Here is a 16433-nt window from a genome sequence, read left to right as displayed (position 1 = left end):
GGCGCGTTCGCAGTGCGTTCCACTCACTCTCCGCGCCAATCCGGGGGGTGGCTTGCAGCCATGGCTGCTGCGAACCCCTGGGATCGCGCGGCCGAGCCAAATGCTGCGGGGCTACTGCTGGACCGTTTCGTAGCTTCGGGGCTGGTCACTCAGGTGCGTGGGCGGCGATGGCGTCATTAAGGGGGTGCCGACGGTGGCAACAGAAGATGGCTGTGAGGTGGTGGTGGTGCTGGGCTGCCGAAGTGTGTGTGAGAGTGCTGGCTAGGGGCCGTACTGTAGTAGATGCCGTTGGAACCCCTTCCAGGCAACAGTAGTGACCGTTCTGCAGTGGTGGTGCGAAAGCGGGGCTCCAAGAAGATGATATTTCAAGTGTCTGCGGGCGAGTTATCCTCGGTCAGTTCGTGAGAGATAATAAAGACCAGTCTTCCCCGATTTTTCTCACCATTGCTACCTCCTCTACATTGTAACGGGTGCCAGGCTTGGGGAATAGGGATAATTAGTTACAACACAAACGTTCCCAAACTACGCTTGTGGGTGTGAGGTATTGAAGCATATTTTCGCCGGGAGGCGCTGGGTACAGAAGAGCGTCAGGGGAAGCACGCATCTTTTCTTTTCTTTAATGATGTGAGGGAATAATGGAATACAAGTGGCAAAAGTGACAAGGAAATGGGGAAAGTGAGATTGAGGGAAAGAAATTTTGAGATAACGAGCAAGTTGAGGATTTTGGCTAAAAAGGAAACGGAAAGTAGAAAGGTAAAATCATCCGCAGAGATTAGCTATATGAACATGATGTAAGATTTATGGAAAATACACAACTTTGTATACTTAGAAGAATCATTAGAGAATTCTATCATGCCCTATTTTTTTTTCAATTTTTTAAAAGTGTATTTGAGAACACACACCAAGTTTTATGCCAGTAGAAGAGAGGGGAGTCACACAGGGTGGGGGAGATTATGGGTCCAAGGCAGTCAGTTTATTTATTTATTTTGAGAGAGACAAAGATAGCGCTAGAACGGGAGGGACAGAGAGAGAATCCCAAGCAGGCTCCGCGCTGACGGTGCATAGCACTTGTGGGGCTTGAACTTAGGAAACCCCGGGAATCATAACCTGAGCTGACACCGAGAGTTGGATGCTCAACTGACTGAGGCATCCGGGCACCTCTACCATATACTATTTTTAAGATGAAGAAACTAAGGCCTGAGAAGACCAAGAAATTTATCCAAGGTCACTCAACTAGTGAAATAGATCACAGAGCTGCCTTTTCTGACACATTGTATCATCTCTAAGATGAACTGTGATAGATGATACTATGAAACTATCTTGAAAGAGTTTAAACTTCTATTGAAGTCTAATAGATTACTTGAGGCTCTAGTAACCAGACCTTATGAATTTGGGGGGAGGAAAGGGGTACAAATGAATGCATTGGAAAATAGGCAAAACCTAACTACAGCACTCCCCAGTTCTCACCTTCCTCTCTTCTCTCCTGGGTTTTCTTCCTACCGGATTGCCTAATAGTCTGCCTTGTATTGTTTAGTTCTGTAACAAAGTAATTTGTTAAACTCATACTGTAAGTCATTTGGGAATTATCCCTCTAGAGTGTATTGGTAGGAGAAATAAACATCTGAGAGAATTTTAGGCGTTGATAAGTAAGCTGTTTGTTGGGGTGGAAGTTGTTTTGGAGAGGATCTTCCTAGTGTCCTTCAAGTAGCACTAATTAGTTACCTGTTTTGCTTACAGGTAAGATTTGCCAACCACAGCTCTTTAAGACCATCTTAACAATCATATGTGTTATAGGATCTCTTTAGTCTATCCCTTAAGTGTATATCATCCCATGTGCATTAAAAATGAAGAGTAATGCGGGGCGCCTGGGTGGCTCAGTTGGGTTAAGTGTCCAACTTTGGCTCAGGTCATGATCTCTCGGTTCCTGAGTTCGAGCCCTGCATCAGGCTCTGTGCTGACACCTCAGAGCCTGGAGCCTTCTTCAGATTCTGTGTCTCCCTCTCTCTCTGCCCCTCCCCTGCTCACACTCTGTCTCTCCCTCTCTCTCAAAAATAAATAAACAGTAAAAAAAAATTTTTTTAAGAGTAATGCTTAAAATTGCTGTATGATACAACTCTTCCAGAAAACATAGTTTGTTTGCGCTTTGTTCTGTTTTGATCTATCCATTGGGGAATGATTTAGTGAAAGAAAGGTATGGTTAAGTGTAAGATAAATGGGGTATTTGCTCTGATATATGCCCTAGGATGGCTTCAGTGGCCTTATGTCCCACATGTTTTTCTGGCAAGCTTTAGTGAGTCATGGCAGCTCTATTGAATACATACACACAAACACACACACAGGTATATAGATAGGACTGTATATCTGTTATTTTCTCAGTGTTACCCTCTGTAGCCCCTCCCCCATTATAAGGGCTCTGCTCTTAACTCTCTACTATACTGCCTCCCTTTTAACGTCCCTCAGCTAGAATTCAGTATCAAGTAGAAAGGACAAAAAAAAAAGAAGAAAGTATGCCCACAGACACAAGTTTATACATACATACATATATATATATATATATATATATATATATATATATATATATATTATGTGCACAATGTTACTGGGATTCTTTTTCTTTTTTTCTTTCTTGTGGTGGGGGGGGTGGGCAGGGAGAGAGAGAGAGAGAGGGAGGGAGGGAGGGAGGGAGGGAGGGAGGGGAAGGGAGGGAAAGGGAGAGGGAGAGAGGGAATGAATCTTAAGCAAGTTCCATGCTCAGCTCAGCTGGACACAGGGCTCAATCTCACAACCCTGGGATCATGACCTGAGCCAAAACCAAGAAGCAGACACTCAACCCACTGAGCCATCCAGGTGCCCCAGGATTTTTATATTGCACATAAAAGTCTTGGACTTCAGCTTCTTGTGCCTAGCAACAGAATGAACAGAAATACCCTAAACAGACTCCCGTTTTCAGGATCCTTTCATTTTCATTGTCCCTTTACCCTACTGGCATATAAAGTGTATAATATTTAATGGCAGTCATTAACAGCAAAGACTTTTCTGTATTCCCCAATCTTTGCCTTTTTTTCTTTTTTTAAAGATATAGGGTTGGGGCGCCTGGGTGGCTCAGTCAGTTAAGTGTCCAACTTCGGCTCAGGTCATGATCTCGTGGTTCACGAGTTCAAGCCCCGCGTCAGGCTCTGTGCTGACAGCTCAGAGCCTGGAGCCTGCTTCTGATTCTGTGTCTCCCTCTCTCTCTGACCCTCCCCCCATTCATGCTCTGTCTCTCTCTGTCTCAAAAATAAATAAACGTTAAAAAAAAAAAATAAAGACATAGGGCTAAGTCAGAATCCTCAAATAGTTAGAATTTCTATTTGTAGAAATAGAAACAGAATTTCTATTTCTAGGAAATTTGGCTACTCTTTCTTTCCTCTCTCCTTTTGGCTCTCCCTCAAACATTTTTATTTTTCCACTGGTTTCTCTTGCATGTTTTTGGCTAAGCTCCATTACCCTGCTGTTGAACCCAACAGTTTACTAGATTGCCATGTGTGTGGTTAAGATTAGTGTATACACAGGGAGGGATGGAGAGATAAGAGAACGAGTAAGTTACAGTGAGAAATGGAAGATGTTTTACTTTTATTTACCTTCCACTTACATAATGGAAATGCAGTGGATTAGATTTGTCCTCATTTCAGCCATGATATACATAGAATGAAGTTAAACTATACTGCTTTACTCCCTCAATCCTCAGTTTTGCCGTCAGTAAAATATCTTGTGTTATCTTCCTCACTGAATGGCATATCTATCTGTCTAGTCACTGGAGCCAGGATCCTTGGAGTTAGCATTGACTTGACTTCATCCCTGGTACCCCATATCATCTAGGATTTATGAATTTTATCTCACCAGGGACTCACATCTATGCCTTCCTTTCCTATTTTTTTTTAAGCGTATTTATTTATTTTGAGAGAGAGCGTGAGCTTGAGTCGAGGAGGGGTAGAGAGAGGGGGAGAGAAAGAATCTCCGTGCTAACAACCGGGAGCCTAGTGTGGGACTCAAGCTTACAAACTGTGAGATCATGCATGACCAGAGCCGAAATCAAGAGTCGGCCGCTTATCCCACTGAGCCACCCAGGCACTCTCTTCCTTTCCTTTTTAACTGCTACTGACCTATTCCACATTCTCATCTTCTCACCTAGAATGCTGTAGTAGCCCCTTGTCTAAATATTTAACCTCCAGTCCCATCTCTTCCCTAGTTTTTGTTTGTTTTTACTTGTTTTATTTTGTTGGTTAGTTACCAGAATTAAGTGTTTATTGTGGTAAAATACTCATAACATAAAATTTACCATTTTAACCATCTTAAAGTGTACACTTCAGTGGCATGATACAATCACAGTGTTGTGAAACTTTTTTCAAAACTTTTTTTTTTATCATCCCCAATGGAAACTCCATACTCACTTAGGTAGTCATTCCCCATTCCTTCTTTCCCCCAGCCTCATCAGTTTTATATTCCATACTGTCAATATTTAAGTTTCTAAAATATGTATCATATATGATCATGTTACTTCTTCACCAGAAAACCTTCAGTTGCTCTCATTTTCTGCATTTATCAAGATCTTCCATGATGACGCAGGAAACTACGTTTCTAGATTCATCTTCCCCTTCGTCTCACATATGTGTTAGTACAAGAATACCTTTCCCTTTTCATCCATCATGAGCTTATTAAAGGACAGAGAGCTTATTTCATCCATACTTGAATCTTCCATGGCCTAACTCAATCAGTGCTTATAAAATTGGTTATCATTGGTTAGCAAATTTTTGCTATTAAAGGCGAGAGGATAAGTATCTGAGGATTTTAGATCCATATGGTTGCAACTGGGCTGTGGTAGTGTGAAAGAAGCCAGAGGAAATAAGTAAATGAATGGGTACACTTGAGTTTATCCTGGATCCTGAAATTTGAATTTCATGTAGTTTTCATGTGTCACAAAATACTGTTTTTCTTTTGATTTTTCTTCCCCAACATTAAAAAATATAAAAACCGTTCTTAGCTTATGGGCTGCACAAAAACAGTCACTTTAGTTCATTTAGTTCATGGGCTTTCATTTCCCAATCCTTTGCCTATAAGATATCTAAAGTTTTTCTGTGCTACCATTCTCAAAAAGGAGAAGAGGATACAGAAAATTATGGATGAAGCCAAAGGATGAACAATATTCTTATTCTGAAGTAACCTGCAATTTAAGGTGGCTATATATGCAAGCAATATTTTGCATAAAATGAAAGGATGAAGGGCGGGTAAGGTTTTTAGAAAAATAATTACACCTGAACAAAACATTCCTTTGCCTAAAAGAATGAGAATGTGAAAAGACACAGGATGAATGACTTCTAGCCAATAGAGAGGTCTTTTAATGCATCAGATAAGTGATTCCATGGTGGGGAAGCCTTTAATGTTAGACTCAGGAAGGTCAGAGACTGGGTCTTGGTGATTTGTATAGAGGTGATTCTCCAACAACCTCAGCCTCCACCTTCTTACTGTTAGCAGCCTTCTCTGGTAAGCTGTCACTAATACAAACATAATGTGCATGGTACTTTAGGAAGTAGTACAAAGTGATTAAGTCTTGTTTTTCTTATTTTTTAAATATTTGGGCAAAAGATTTGTGATAGAGATGTTAAAAACAGGAAATACACATTGCTACTGTTATACTTCAGTACTTCATTTTTCAGGGGCAATGTTGCACATGATAAATCCTCATGTTTTATGTGTGTGGACATGCTGTTTCAAGGCACACAAACTTTTTTATATGACATACTGCTGCTTTCTTTGTTCACTTACCAATAGGAGATGTTAAATATATCTAAGAAATCAGCTTCTTGCTTTGTGAACTTCTCCAGACTACAGCAGATGACAAACATTCAAGCTGAAATCTACCAGGTAAATTTTGTTGGACTTTTTGCTTTCTGCTTCTAGTACAGGAAAAAAAAAAAAAATCGTAATTGATTCCAGCAGTAGTTCTCTTGCACTTAGAATAGTGTCTAGCACATAGCTGGATTCGTGTTTATTTATGTAGTCATAGCAGTAGCAGCAATAGGGCTTAAACACCAAAGTAAAAACCTGCAGTAAATCCCCTAGGCTCTCATAACAAATTCTGCCTTCCATTCCCTCTAGTGTTCCTAGGTTAAAGACTATCCATTTTTGCCAAAATGTAAGCCTTCAGGCTGCATTCCGCATGAGCTAAGTGTTATTTTTCTTCCTAATGTAGAAAAACCTGGAAATTGAACTTTTAAGACTAGAAAAAGATGCAGCAGATGTTATTCATCCTTCCTTTTTGGGTAAGTATTTGAGGAAATGGGTAATCATTGGAATTTCAACTTTTTCCTGGATTACCTTAAATAAACACCAGGCAGTAAAATTATGATATACCATAACTTTTCCAGGTATTGCCCCAAAGCTAATAAAGTCTTATTTTCTGTGCTCAAATAGAAGTCCTGTTGGCTTGACTAGTGCATATAGCATAATAAGTGACCAAGGTAGGAACTCCTCAGATTCAGGAAAGCTTAGAGCTGTATGGGTGGCTCGGTTGGTTAAGCATCGGACTCTTGATTTTGGCTCCAGTCATGATCTCATGGTTCCTGGGGTGGAGCCCTGCATCAGGCTCCACACTGATGGTACAGAGCCTGCTTGGAATTTTCTCTTTCCCTCTCTCTGCCCCTCCCCTGTGTGTGCATGTGCTCTCTCTCTCTCTCAAAATAAATAAAAAAACTTAAAAGAAATTTTTCAGGAAATCTTGGAAGACAAAGGCCAAAGAACTTTCCAGATTAAAGGAAACTAGGGGTGCCTGGCTGGCTTAGTTAGTGGAGCTTGCGACTCTTGATCTAGGGATTGTAGGTTCAAGCCCCATGTTGGGCATAGAAATTACTTAAAAATAAAAAAAAATTTTAAATCTTTAAAAAAAAAATAAAGGAGACTTGGGGCGCCTGGGTGGTTCAGTTGGTTGAGCATCCGATTTCCGCTCAAGTCATGATCTCACAGCTCTTGAGTTTGAGCCCCGCATCGGGCTCTGTGCTGACAGCTCAGAGCCTGGAGCCTGCTTCGGATTCTGTGTCTCCCTCTCTCTCTCTCTCCCCCTAACCCACTCACATTCTGTCTCTGTCTCTCTCAAAAATAAATAAACATTTAAAAACAATTTTTTTTAATAAAAAAAAATAAAGGAGAGTAAAGGAACATGATAGCCAAAGCACGGTGTGGTTATGGATTGACTACTTGCTTAGAAATTCTTTTGCTGGGGTGCCTGGGTGGCTCAGTTGGTTAAGTGTTTGACTCTTAATTTTGGCTCAGGTCATGATCTCACAATTCATGGGATCAAGCTCCACAACAGGCTCTGCACTGACAGTGTGGAGCCTGCTTGGGATTCTCTCTCTCCCTTTCTCTCTGCCCCTCCCCTTCTCATGTTTTCTCTCTCTCTCTCTCTCTCTCTCTGTCTCAAAATAAATAAACTTAAAAATTTTTTTTTGCTCTAAGGGACATTATTGAGTTACTTGGTGATGATGTGTCGATATAGACTATATTATATATTGGTGGTATTATAAAAATGTTAAATTTTCTGAATTTGACACTTGTGATTACATAAGAGAATGCTATTTGGGGAAATACATGCTCAAGTTTTAGGGGTAAAAGTTCATGATATCTACAATTTACTCTTTTTTTTTTTTTTTAACCTTTATTCATTTTTGAGAGACAGAGAGTAAGTCTGGGAGGGGCAGAGAGAAAAGGAGACACAGAATCTGAGGCAGGCTCCAGGCTCCCAGCTGTCAGCACAGAGCCTGACACAGGGTTCAACCCCAGGAACTGTGAGATCATGACTTGAGCCAGTCAGGCACCCCTATTCTTCTTTTTAAGTTTATTTATTTTGAGAGAGAGAGCAAGAGAGCAGGGGAGGGTCAGAGAGAGAGAGAGAGAGAGAGAGAGAGAGATCCCCAAGCAGGTTCCATGTCTTCAGTGCAGAGCCCGAGGTGGGACTCAAACTCACTAACCGTGAGATCATGACCTGAGACGAGATCAAGAGTCCAATGCTTGACTGACTGAGCCACCCAGGCATCCCTCTACAACTTACTCTTAAATGGATCAGCAAAAATACATGTATGGGTATGTGGAGAAAGAAGAAATAAAAATGTAGCTAAATGTTAACGGTTGGTGAGTCTGGGTGAAATGTATGTGGGAGTTCAATGAAACTTTTCTGTAAGTTTAAAATTTTTTCAAAATAAAAATTTGAAAAAAGGCATTTGGCAGCCATTAACTGAATTCTGGGCAAAATATTGAAATAATCAGAAATAGCTTGTAAGAGAAATGTTTGTTTTTTAATATGAATGTACAATATCAGAGGCAGAGGGGTGCCTGGATGGCTCAGTTGGTTGAGCGTCTGACTCTTGATTTTGGTTCAGGTCATGATCCCAGGGTTGTGGAATCAAGCCCCATGGCAAGATCCAGGCTGTCAGTGCTTGGGGTTCTCTCTTAGCTTCTCTCTATGCCCCTTCCCTACTTTCACTCTCTCTCTCTCTCTCTCTCAAATAAATAAAATAAAGAAATAAAACTTTAAAAAGATATATTAGAGGCCAAGATGAGAAAAGAGATTTTATGTGAAGAATACGGGGCAGGCTATAAAAACTAAACTAGGAGTAGAGTTAAACAATGCAGACAAAGAATTTAGCACTGGATTTGGTTGTCAGCAAAGTAAGAGAAAATCGTTGAAAGTAAACTGGTTTGGGCATTACAGATAGCAAAGGGCAGATATTTAGGAGAGAAATGGGTTAATTTTCGACATTGGTAGAGTCAGATCAAAGCAAAGAATTATTAGCGATTTTTAAAACTTACTTGTCATATTATATTACTAACTATAATTACTGTTTCTGGTTTATGTAGCTCAGAAGTGTAATGCTCTGCAAAACATGAATAATCATTTGGAAGCGGTGCTAAAAGAAAAGAGGTCCCTGCGGCAAAGACTGTTGAAACCCATGTGCCAGGAAAACTTGCCTATTGAAGCTGTTTATCACAGGTTAAACTAAAAAGTAGAAATTAGGGGCACCCGGGTGACTGAGTTGGTTGAGCGTCAGACTCTGCTGACAGTGCGGTGCCTGCTTGGGATCCTCTCTCTCCCTCTCTCTCTGACCCTCCCCCACTTGCATTGTCTCTGTCTCTCTCAAAATAAATAAATAAACTCTTTTTTTTAAAAAGTAGAAATTAATAGTTACACATGTTTCCTGAGGGCATTTTATGTTTAGTAGTTGTTTCATAGATTAATTCATTAAACAATATATTAGTGATTGTTAACATTAATCTGTTAACATTAATTATTATTATTAACTTTAACCAGAAAGAAAACCTTTTGCTTTTAAACAGTTAAGCTGTGGTGAAGAGAAAGGCATTCCTTTTGCCCACTGTGTTTTAGGAATGATGATAATGACTTTAAGAAAGAAATGAGAAAAGTCACTTTCTAATTTAAAAAAGTCTGATCTCATTTCTGCTGTTTGTAGGCTTCAAAGCCTTGTGCAAATGATTTGTTTAAGCCTCTGTTTCCCAATCCATAGAATGGGCATGCTTTCTTTTGCTCTTCTCCCCATAAGAGTATTGCAAGTATAATCATAAATAACAGTAAAGAAGCAAACATCTTGGGATCTGACTGCTAACTTTCTCCACCTGTGCCTTATTGGATAAGCCCAAGCAATAGTACCTCTCTTAAGTGTCAGATTTTTTTTTATCTTGTGGTAAAAGAATAAATATAAAAATTCCATTCATGAGGGTATATTCAGTATCTATTCGGTACAGTAAAATACCATTAATGTGTATATTGTACATTATATCAGAAAAAGTAAGTAATGATTTTAAAGCATTTTGCAAATGCAAAGATTCAAAGTGGTTTTACGTGTAGCCTGTTTCAGTCAAGTACATTTATCCTTATTGTCTTCACCCTTCACTGAAAATGAGTACATTGAAATGGAATGAGATTTAATCTAGGGAAATTTCTTTACTTATATGAGAAAATGATTAACATTAAGTTTTGTCTATTAGGTTGGGTACCAGATTGGATTAGTGTTGTCTCTGTTTTTCTGTTTGGATGACAAGTTAATTTCTGCCTAAAGTGAAAGAGAGTGACATTTTTATCACTGGTATTTCCATGAATGCAGAACAGTTATTATTGGCTCACTGGGTTGCTTGTAATTCTCTTTTATTAAAAATCCTAATTAAAGGGAAAGGGGGGGGACACAAAATAACTAAAAAGAAAATGGTTGACTTTTTTCTCCCTCTTTCAGATACATGGTACATTTGCTGGAGTTGGCAGTGACTTTCATTGAAAGATTAGAAAACCATCTGGAAACAATTAGAAATATCCCTCATTTAGATGAAAATCTAAAGAAAATGGTGAGTATTAACAGTAGCAGTTAAGTACCTCAACTACTTTATATTGCATTTGGCTCTTTAGTTCTTTTATAGTAGAAGCTCAAATGTGTGATCTCTTTGTTTAACTTTTTGATGGCTAATACTCTGAATGAATTATGTTTTTTAATGCTTATTTATTTTTGAGGTGGAGGGAGGGGCAGAGAGCAAAGGAGACACAGAATACAAAGCAGGCTCCAGGCTCTGAGCTGTCAGCACAGAGCCCGATGCAGAACTCAAACCCACAAACCCCAAGATCATGATCTGAGCCAAAGTCGGATGTTTAACCGACTAAGCCACCCAGAAACCCTTGAATGAATTATTTTTTTTTAATTAAGATGCTTTCTCTCTCTTTTTTTTTTAGCTTTTTTAGAAGTCATTTTACAGTGTTTTATTCCAAAATTCCAATATTTAATAAATACGTGTTCTTTTTATTGTGCTAGGGGCTTTGCTATAGGTGTTAGGAGAGATAAACGGATATAACCGATCCCTGCTCCCAAATTCTCAAGATTTAGTGAGAAACCTGTAGGATATTTTCTACTTTAAAATACTACTTTTGTGCCATGAATACAGCAGAGAATTATAAAGAAGATGCTGTCTATTAAGCAAAGAAAAGGGAGGGATTGCTTGTACTTTAGGGAGATTGGGAGTGGGGTAAGAATATTTTAATAAAGTTTTACATAGTAGTTAGTAGTGAACTGAAGAATCAGTGAATTTTGCATCAGAAAGAATAGTATGGGCCAAAGCAGCAGTGTGAAGAAAGATATGAAAATTAGCACTGGTAGTTTGGGGCCAGAGTGGTACTCCACTTTGGCTGATACTTAAAGGTATTGAAAGGGAGATTAATTCAGGGTTAGTTTATGGAATGCTTTGAAAACCAGACTAAGAAGTTTAGACTTTACTATCTGAGTACGGGGGAACAGTCAACAGTTTAAATAGTTTTTTGTTTTGTTCTTTAGAGAAGGACACAGAGAAGTGACTTGATCAGAATTATACCTTAATAGAGAAAATATTGGATAGAATAGATGGAGTCTCACAAAGTATAGGCAGACAGCATCAGCATCACCTAAAACCTTGTTAGAAATGCAGAATTGAAGGCTTCGTTCACCTTAGACCTTCAGAATCTGAATCCACGGTTTGTAAGTTCCTCAGGTGTTTCCTGTGCACATTAAAACTGTAGGTTAGAGGACTGTGCAGAGGAACCAACGGCAGAGAAACTTGGAGAATAAATACAGGCATTCAGATAAAAGATTTAAAGCATAGATAAACAAAGGATTATGTAGATTTTGAGATTGTCACATTCCTAGAACGTGTCTACTCTTTGGACAAGGGACACATCCCAGGCAATAAAGTATCTAGCCTTGGTGACTCCAGGGTGAATAGGAGCAAGAAATCAAAAAAGCTAATGAGTTTGTTTTCTGACATGCCTTGCACAGAGAGAAAACCTTTAATCATTGTTGAACTGCAGTTAAATTGCGTTCTTAAGTGTACATTGAGGTGGAGATTTTCAATAAACTGAAATATAGGACTGAATTTTAGGAAGGAGATAAGTTTTACAATATAGATTGTGGGTCATCTGCTTTGAGGTGATAATTGAAGACAAAAGAGAAATGAACTCACAAAGAAAAAACGTGTGCTGTAATAGATGAGGAGAGCACAATTTTAAGAAGCCTTTGTATTAAGGGGCTAGAAAATGTCCGGTGTAAACTTTTGTTATCATAACCATTTATGATATAATACTGATGTATTGATGACACATGTAATTTCTCCTGTTTTCCCCTTCTTTCAAATGTTACAGAGCAAGGCTTTAGCAAAAATGGATATTTTGGTGACTGAGACAGAAGAACTGGCAGAGAATATACTCAAGTGGCAAGAACAACAAAAGGAAGTTTCCTCTTGTATCCCCAAAATACTAGCTGAAGAAAATTATCTTCATAAACATGATGCTATAATGCCATCTTTACCTTTTACTTCTAAAGTTCATATCCAAACTGTTAATGCCAAGTGATTGTCAATGGTTTATTTTTGCTTAATTACATATAGTCATGCAAAGTCTGTTTCTAGCCAGTTGTAGGTAATATGGGCATTCATAAGCTCTGCTGCTAGCAATACTGAAAGAGTCCTCTTTGTATTGAAAAGCACTAAGATTCCAACTTCATTAAGACCAAATTGAGTTCTCCTTTGTTTTTCATATATTTTCATTCTGCTTTACAGTAAAACTCTTGAAGATCAAATACAACTATGACAATTTATTAACATGAGTGCCTTAGCCATATCTCACTCAGTGGACCCTTTTATGTCTTCTTTTTATTTTTTATTATTTTTTAAAGTTTATTTATTTAGAGAGAGAGCACAAGTAGAGGAGAGGCAGAGAGAGAGAGGGAGAGAGGGAATCCCAAGCAGACTCCGCACTGTCAGTGCAGAGCCCAACACGGATCATGACTCAAGCCAAAATCAAGAGTTGGACACCTAACTGACTGAGCCACCCAGGTGTCCCTATTATATCTTTGTAAATGTTTGCTTCTGAATTAGAAGAGTCTTCTTGCATCTGAAAGTATGTTGATTTTTCCTGTGGGAAAGTTACTGTGCATACAAAAGAGTCTGCTTATAAAGCCTGCTTGGCTGGCTTCTGGGAATTTAAGATTTCAGGAGGGTTCCTTCCATTCCCAATCTCACTAATAAGAATTGCTCACTATGACTGAAGTGTTTGTACAGTGTGGTTTTTGGTGGGGGTCTTTTTTTTTTTTTTTTTAATGCTTTTTCTTTTGAGAGAGAGAAGGAGCACAAGGCGGGGAGGGGCAGAGAGAGGAGACACAGAATCCAAGCAAGCTCCAGGCTCTGAGCTGTCAGCACAGAGTCTGAAGCAGGACTCAAACTCAAAAACTGTGAAATCATGACCTGAGCTAAAGTTAGATGCTTAACCGACTGAGCCACCCAGGTGCCCCTGTACAATGTGGTTTGTGCTGACCACCTTTCCTTCTGGGAGTCTAGAATTTTGGTGCATGCTAAGCAGAAGGTACATATGGCCAGCACATGAAAATAACCCTGGGCATTGCATTTCTAATGAGTTTCCATGAAAGACAACATTTCACACATGTTCTGCCTTGGTTGCTGGGAGAATTAAGCACATCCTCTGTGACTCAACTAGCAGAGGACTCTGGAAGGTTGTACCTGATTTCCCCTGGACTTTGCCCCATGCACCTTTTCCCTTTGCTGTTTTACTCTGTGTGCTTTTGTTGTAATAAATCATAGCCATGGATACAATGATATGCTGAATCCTACGAATCTTCCAAACGTATCAAACCTGAGGGGCGAGGTGTTGAAGACCCTGAGACATGAAGAAACTCCTAGCAGCCTTATGAATAGGCAAAGAAGGAAGATAGAACAAAGAATAGATAAAGCCCTGTTATCTAAAACTTTTAGAAGTTTCCCTTACAAAATGCTCAGATATTTTGCCTGAGATTATTGTACATATAAAAAAGAGAGTGGCATAATAATACTTGCTAATACTAAGCCATAGGTGGTTTCTTTTGCTTTAAAAAAAGATGTAAACATCAGTATTTTTATGCTGTTGCATTCTCTGTATCACCAGGGTTCACTGATCCTTATATTCATCATACTCCTTAACAAGAAGACCTCAACACAGTGACTGAGCAAAGTACTTGTTCATAAGGAAGCAGGATCCTTGCCAAAAAACTGCCAGAACAACCCAGGATCATGTTTTGAAGCCTACTTTGCTACTTTTGCAAATGGGATATAGAAGAGTGGTCGTAATATCTTGAACATTAACGTTTCCTAGACACTTAAACAAGGTTTTGTATTTCATCAGAAATTTGTTCAAGAGCAGCCTTGTTTGCAAAGATCTTACTATGTTTCTTCTTCATGTGATTTTCTGTGTGTGTGTGTGTGTGTGTGTGTGTGTGTGTGTGTGTGTGTGTGTGTAAACAAAAATTGATATGCCTGGTTGTTTTGTCTAGTGTGTCTTTTTCAAAATTAAAAAAAAATGAACCTGTAATTTCTAGCTAAAATTTTGTGGCCCTTGTCTGAATCTTGTGATAGGTTCTCTGTAGTGTCTACATTTAAAGTATAGGCATATAGGGTACCTGGGTGGCTCAGTCCGTTAAGCATCTAACCTCAGCTCATGTCATGATCTCACAGTTCCTGAGTTCGAGTCTTGCTTTGGGTGCGACCACTTCTCTCTCTCCCTCTCTATCTCTGCCCCTTGTGGGGTTCTCTCTCTCTTTCTGCTCCTCACTCACTTGCACCCTGTCTCTCTCTCTCAAAAAAAAAAAAAAAAATACATAAAGTATAGGCCTATAGGTTATCTGACTCAAAAACTTGAGGTAAGAGTGAGGTCTACTTTATTTATTTATTTATTAACGTTTATTTATTTTTGAGACAGAGGAGACAGAGCATGAATGGGGGAGGGGCAGAGAGAGAGGGAGACACAGAATCGGAAGCAGGCTCCAGGCTCTGAGCCATCAGCCCAGAGCCTGACGCAGGGCTCGAGCTCACCGACCTCGAAGCTCCTCACCCACTTCCCTATTCTTGGAATGTGGGTTCTACTTGTTTTCCCCACTCCCAGAAAGTGCCCCCAAGGACATAACCTTGAGATAATGTGGTGCTGAGAATATCTGGACGGTATACATGATTGAACCCAGTTAAGGCCTCTACATAGAACCTGAGATTTTGTGGAAGGATTTGGAGACCTACTCATCTTGTAGCTTCCGAAGACAACCCTCATATGTAAGTTCCCTTGCTTATTAAATCTGCGACCTACCAACCTGGAGCGGCCAGTGTCTCTTCAGTCCCATACTGCCCAACAAATACAGGGGCCAATTTTAGGCTGTACCTGGAAAACACCTGAGGAGCTTGTGAACCAGCGCTAAGAGGTGTGTGGCTAAGAGGTGTGTGAAATTTGTGAATTCATTTCCAGCATTATAATGATGCCATTCTGTGAAGACTATTCTGGAGAATTGAGATGCTGCCTGATTTTTCTAGCATTTTTCTTATTTACTCCTTCCTGTAATCTATGACTGTCAGATTGATACCTGTTGTCTTCTCAAACCTTAAATAAAGTCTGGAATAAAAAAACCCAAAGGGTTCCTTGACATGCAAAATACAATGGAGTTGACATGTTAATAAAACTAATTAACGTAGCTATTCCTAAAATGTCTAAAACAAATGAATTTACATAACAAATTTATTCCACATTCAGGTAAAATCTAATATGATTGAATTTACCAAAAAAAATGGTATAATTCAAGATAAACAACACATTCTAGAAGTCTTCTAATTGTGCCTTTTCCCATTTCCAAGTTAAATTTTCCCTTCTCCTTTGGAAAAACAAAACAAAACAAAACAAACCACCATAAGTGTTTGTAAGAAAAGATTTCCATTAGGATATGGTAAGAACAGGAATCCCATGATCATCTTATTAACTTTTCCTGGGAGGCTAATTTGTTAGACCTCTTAAGTTGCTATACCAGAATTTAAGATAATGAAATAGTCAAATATCTTACTCAAGACTTTGAACCACTTTATTTTCTTTTTTTAAGGTTATTTATTAATTTATTTATTTGAGAGAGTGAGCTGGAGAGGGGCAGAGAGAGGCAGGGAGAGAGAAACCCAAGCAGGCTCTGCGCTGTCAGCTCAGAGCCAAATGGGGGCTCAACCTCAAGAACTGTGAGATCATGACCTGAGCTGAAATCAAGTCTAACACTTAACCTACTGATCCACCCAGGTGCCCAAAACCATTTTATTTTCTTAATGTGGAAGGCTAGAAAAAGTGAAAATCCATTCATTTTCTAAAAGTTGAAGTGAGATTACATTTTCAAAAAGCCCCTGCACTTAATCTGTCTGAATATGCTTTGTTTTTTTTGTTTTTTTTTTTTTGTTTTTTTTAGCTTTTTATTTAAGTAATCTTTACACCCAATGTGGGGCTTGAACTCACAAGTCTGAGATCAAGAGTCATAAGCTCCTCCAACTGAGCCAGCCAAGTACCCCCTGAATACATTTTCTTAACCAGAAATTAT

General features: G+C 39.2%; 1 protein-coding gene across 7 annotated transcripts; it reads left to right on the top strand.

Moving 5' to 3' along the window:
* Window positions 1-11: 11 nt before the first annotated feature.
* HAUS2 (HAUS augmin like complex subunit 2) lies at window positions 12-14328 on the top strand. 7 transcript variants are annotated; one of them, XM_019442433.2, is made up of 7 exons: window positions 56-153; window positions 5135-5264; window positions 5809-5901; window positions 6230-6299; window positions 8887-9019; window positions 10275-10383; window positions 12197-14328. In XM_019442433.2, the coding sequence occupies exons 3-7, from the start codon at window positions 5812-5814 to the stop codon at window positions 12404-12406; spliced, it is 612 nt and encodes a 203-aa protein (XP_019297978.1). In that variant the 5' UTR covers window positions 56-153; window positions 5135-5264; window positions 5809-5811; the 3' UTR covers window positions 12407-14328. The 7 variants fall into 7 exon arrangements, with proteins under 7 accessions (XP_019297974.1, XP_019297980.1, XP_019297978.1 ...); XM_053889146.1 differs by lacking the exons at window positions 56-153; window positions 5135-5264 and adding an exon at window positions 195-393 and having other exon boundaries at window positions 12197-12296; window positions 14045-14328; XM_053889145.1 differs by lacking the exons at window positions 56-153; window positions 5135-5264 and adding an exon at window positions 195-393 and having other exon boundaries at window positions 12197-12296; window positions 14033-14328.
* Window positions 14329-16433: the final 2105 nt, after the last annotated feature.

This window comes from Panthera pardus, unplaced genomic scaffold (genome assembly GCF_024362965.1).
Source record: "Panthera pardus isolate Hobbes unplaced genomic scaffold, ASM2436296v1 HiC_scaffold_24, whole genome shotgun sequence".
NCBI lineage: Eukaryota > Metazoa > Chordata > Mammalia > Carnivora > Felidae > Panthera > Panthera pardus.
The sequence above is the reverse complement of the archived record's forward strand: the minus strand, read 5'-3'. Positions and strand labels throughout refer to the sequence as shown.

Bases quoted from the DNA above. Each gene is read 5' to 3' on its own strand.
- HAUS2 (XM_019442430.2), top strand. From the start codon at position 283: ATGCCGTTGGAACCCCTTCCAGGCAACAGTAGTGACCGTTCTGCAGTG. The intron at 9,020-10,274 runs GTTAAACTAAAA...TCCCTCTTTCAG, and splicing joins ATTGAAGCTGTTTATCACAG to ATACATGGTACATTTGCTGG. The intron at 10,384-12,196 runs GTGAGTATTAAC...CAAATGTTACAG, and splicing joins ATGAAAATCTAAAGAAAATG to AGCAAGGCTTTAGCAAAAAT.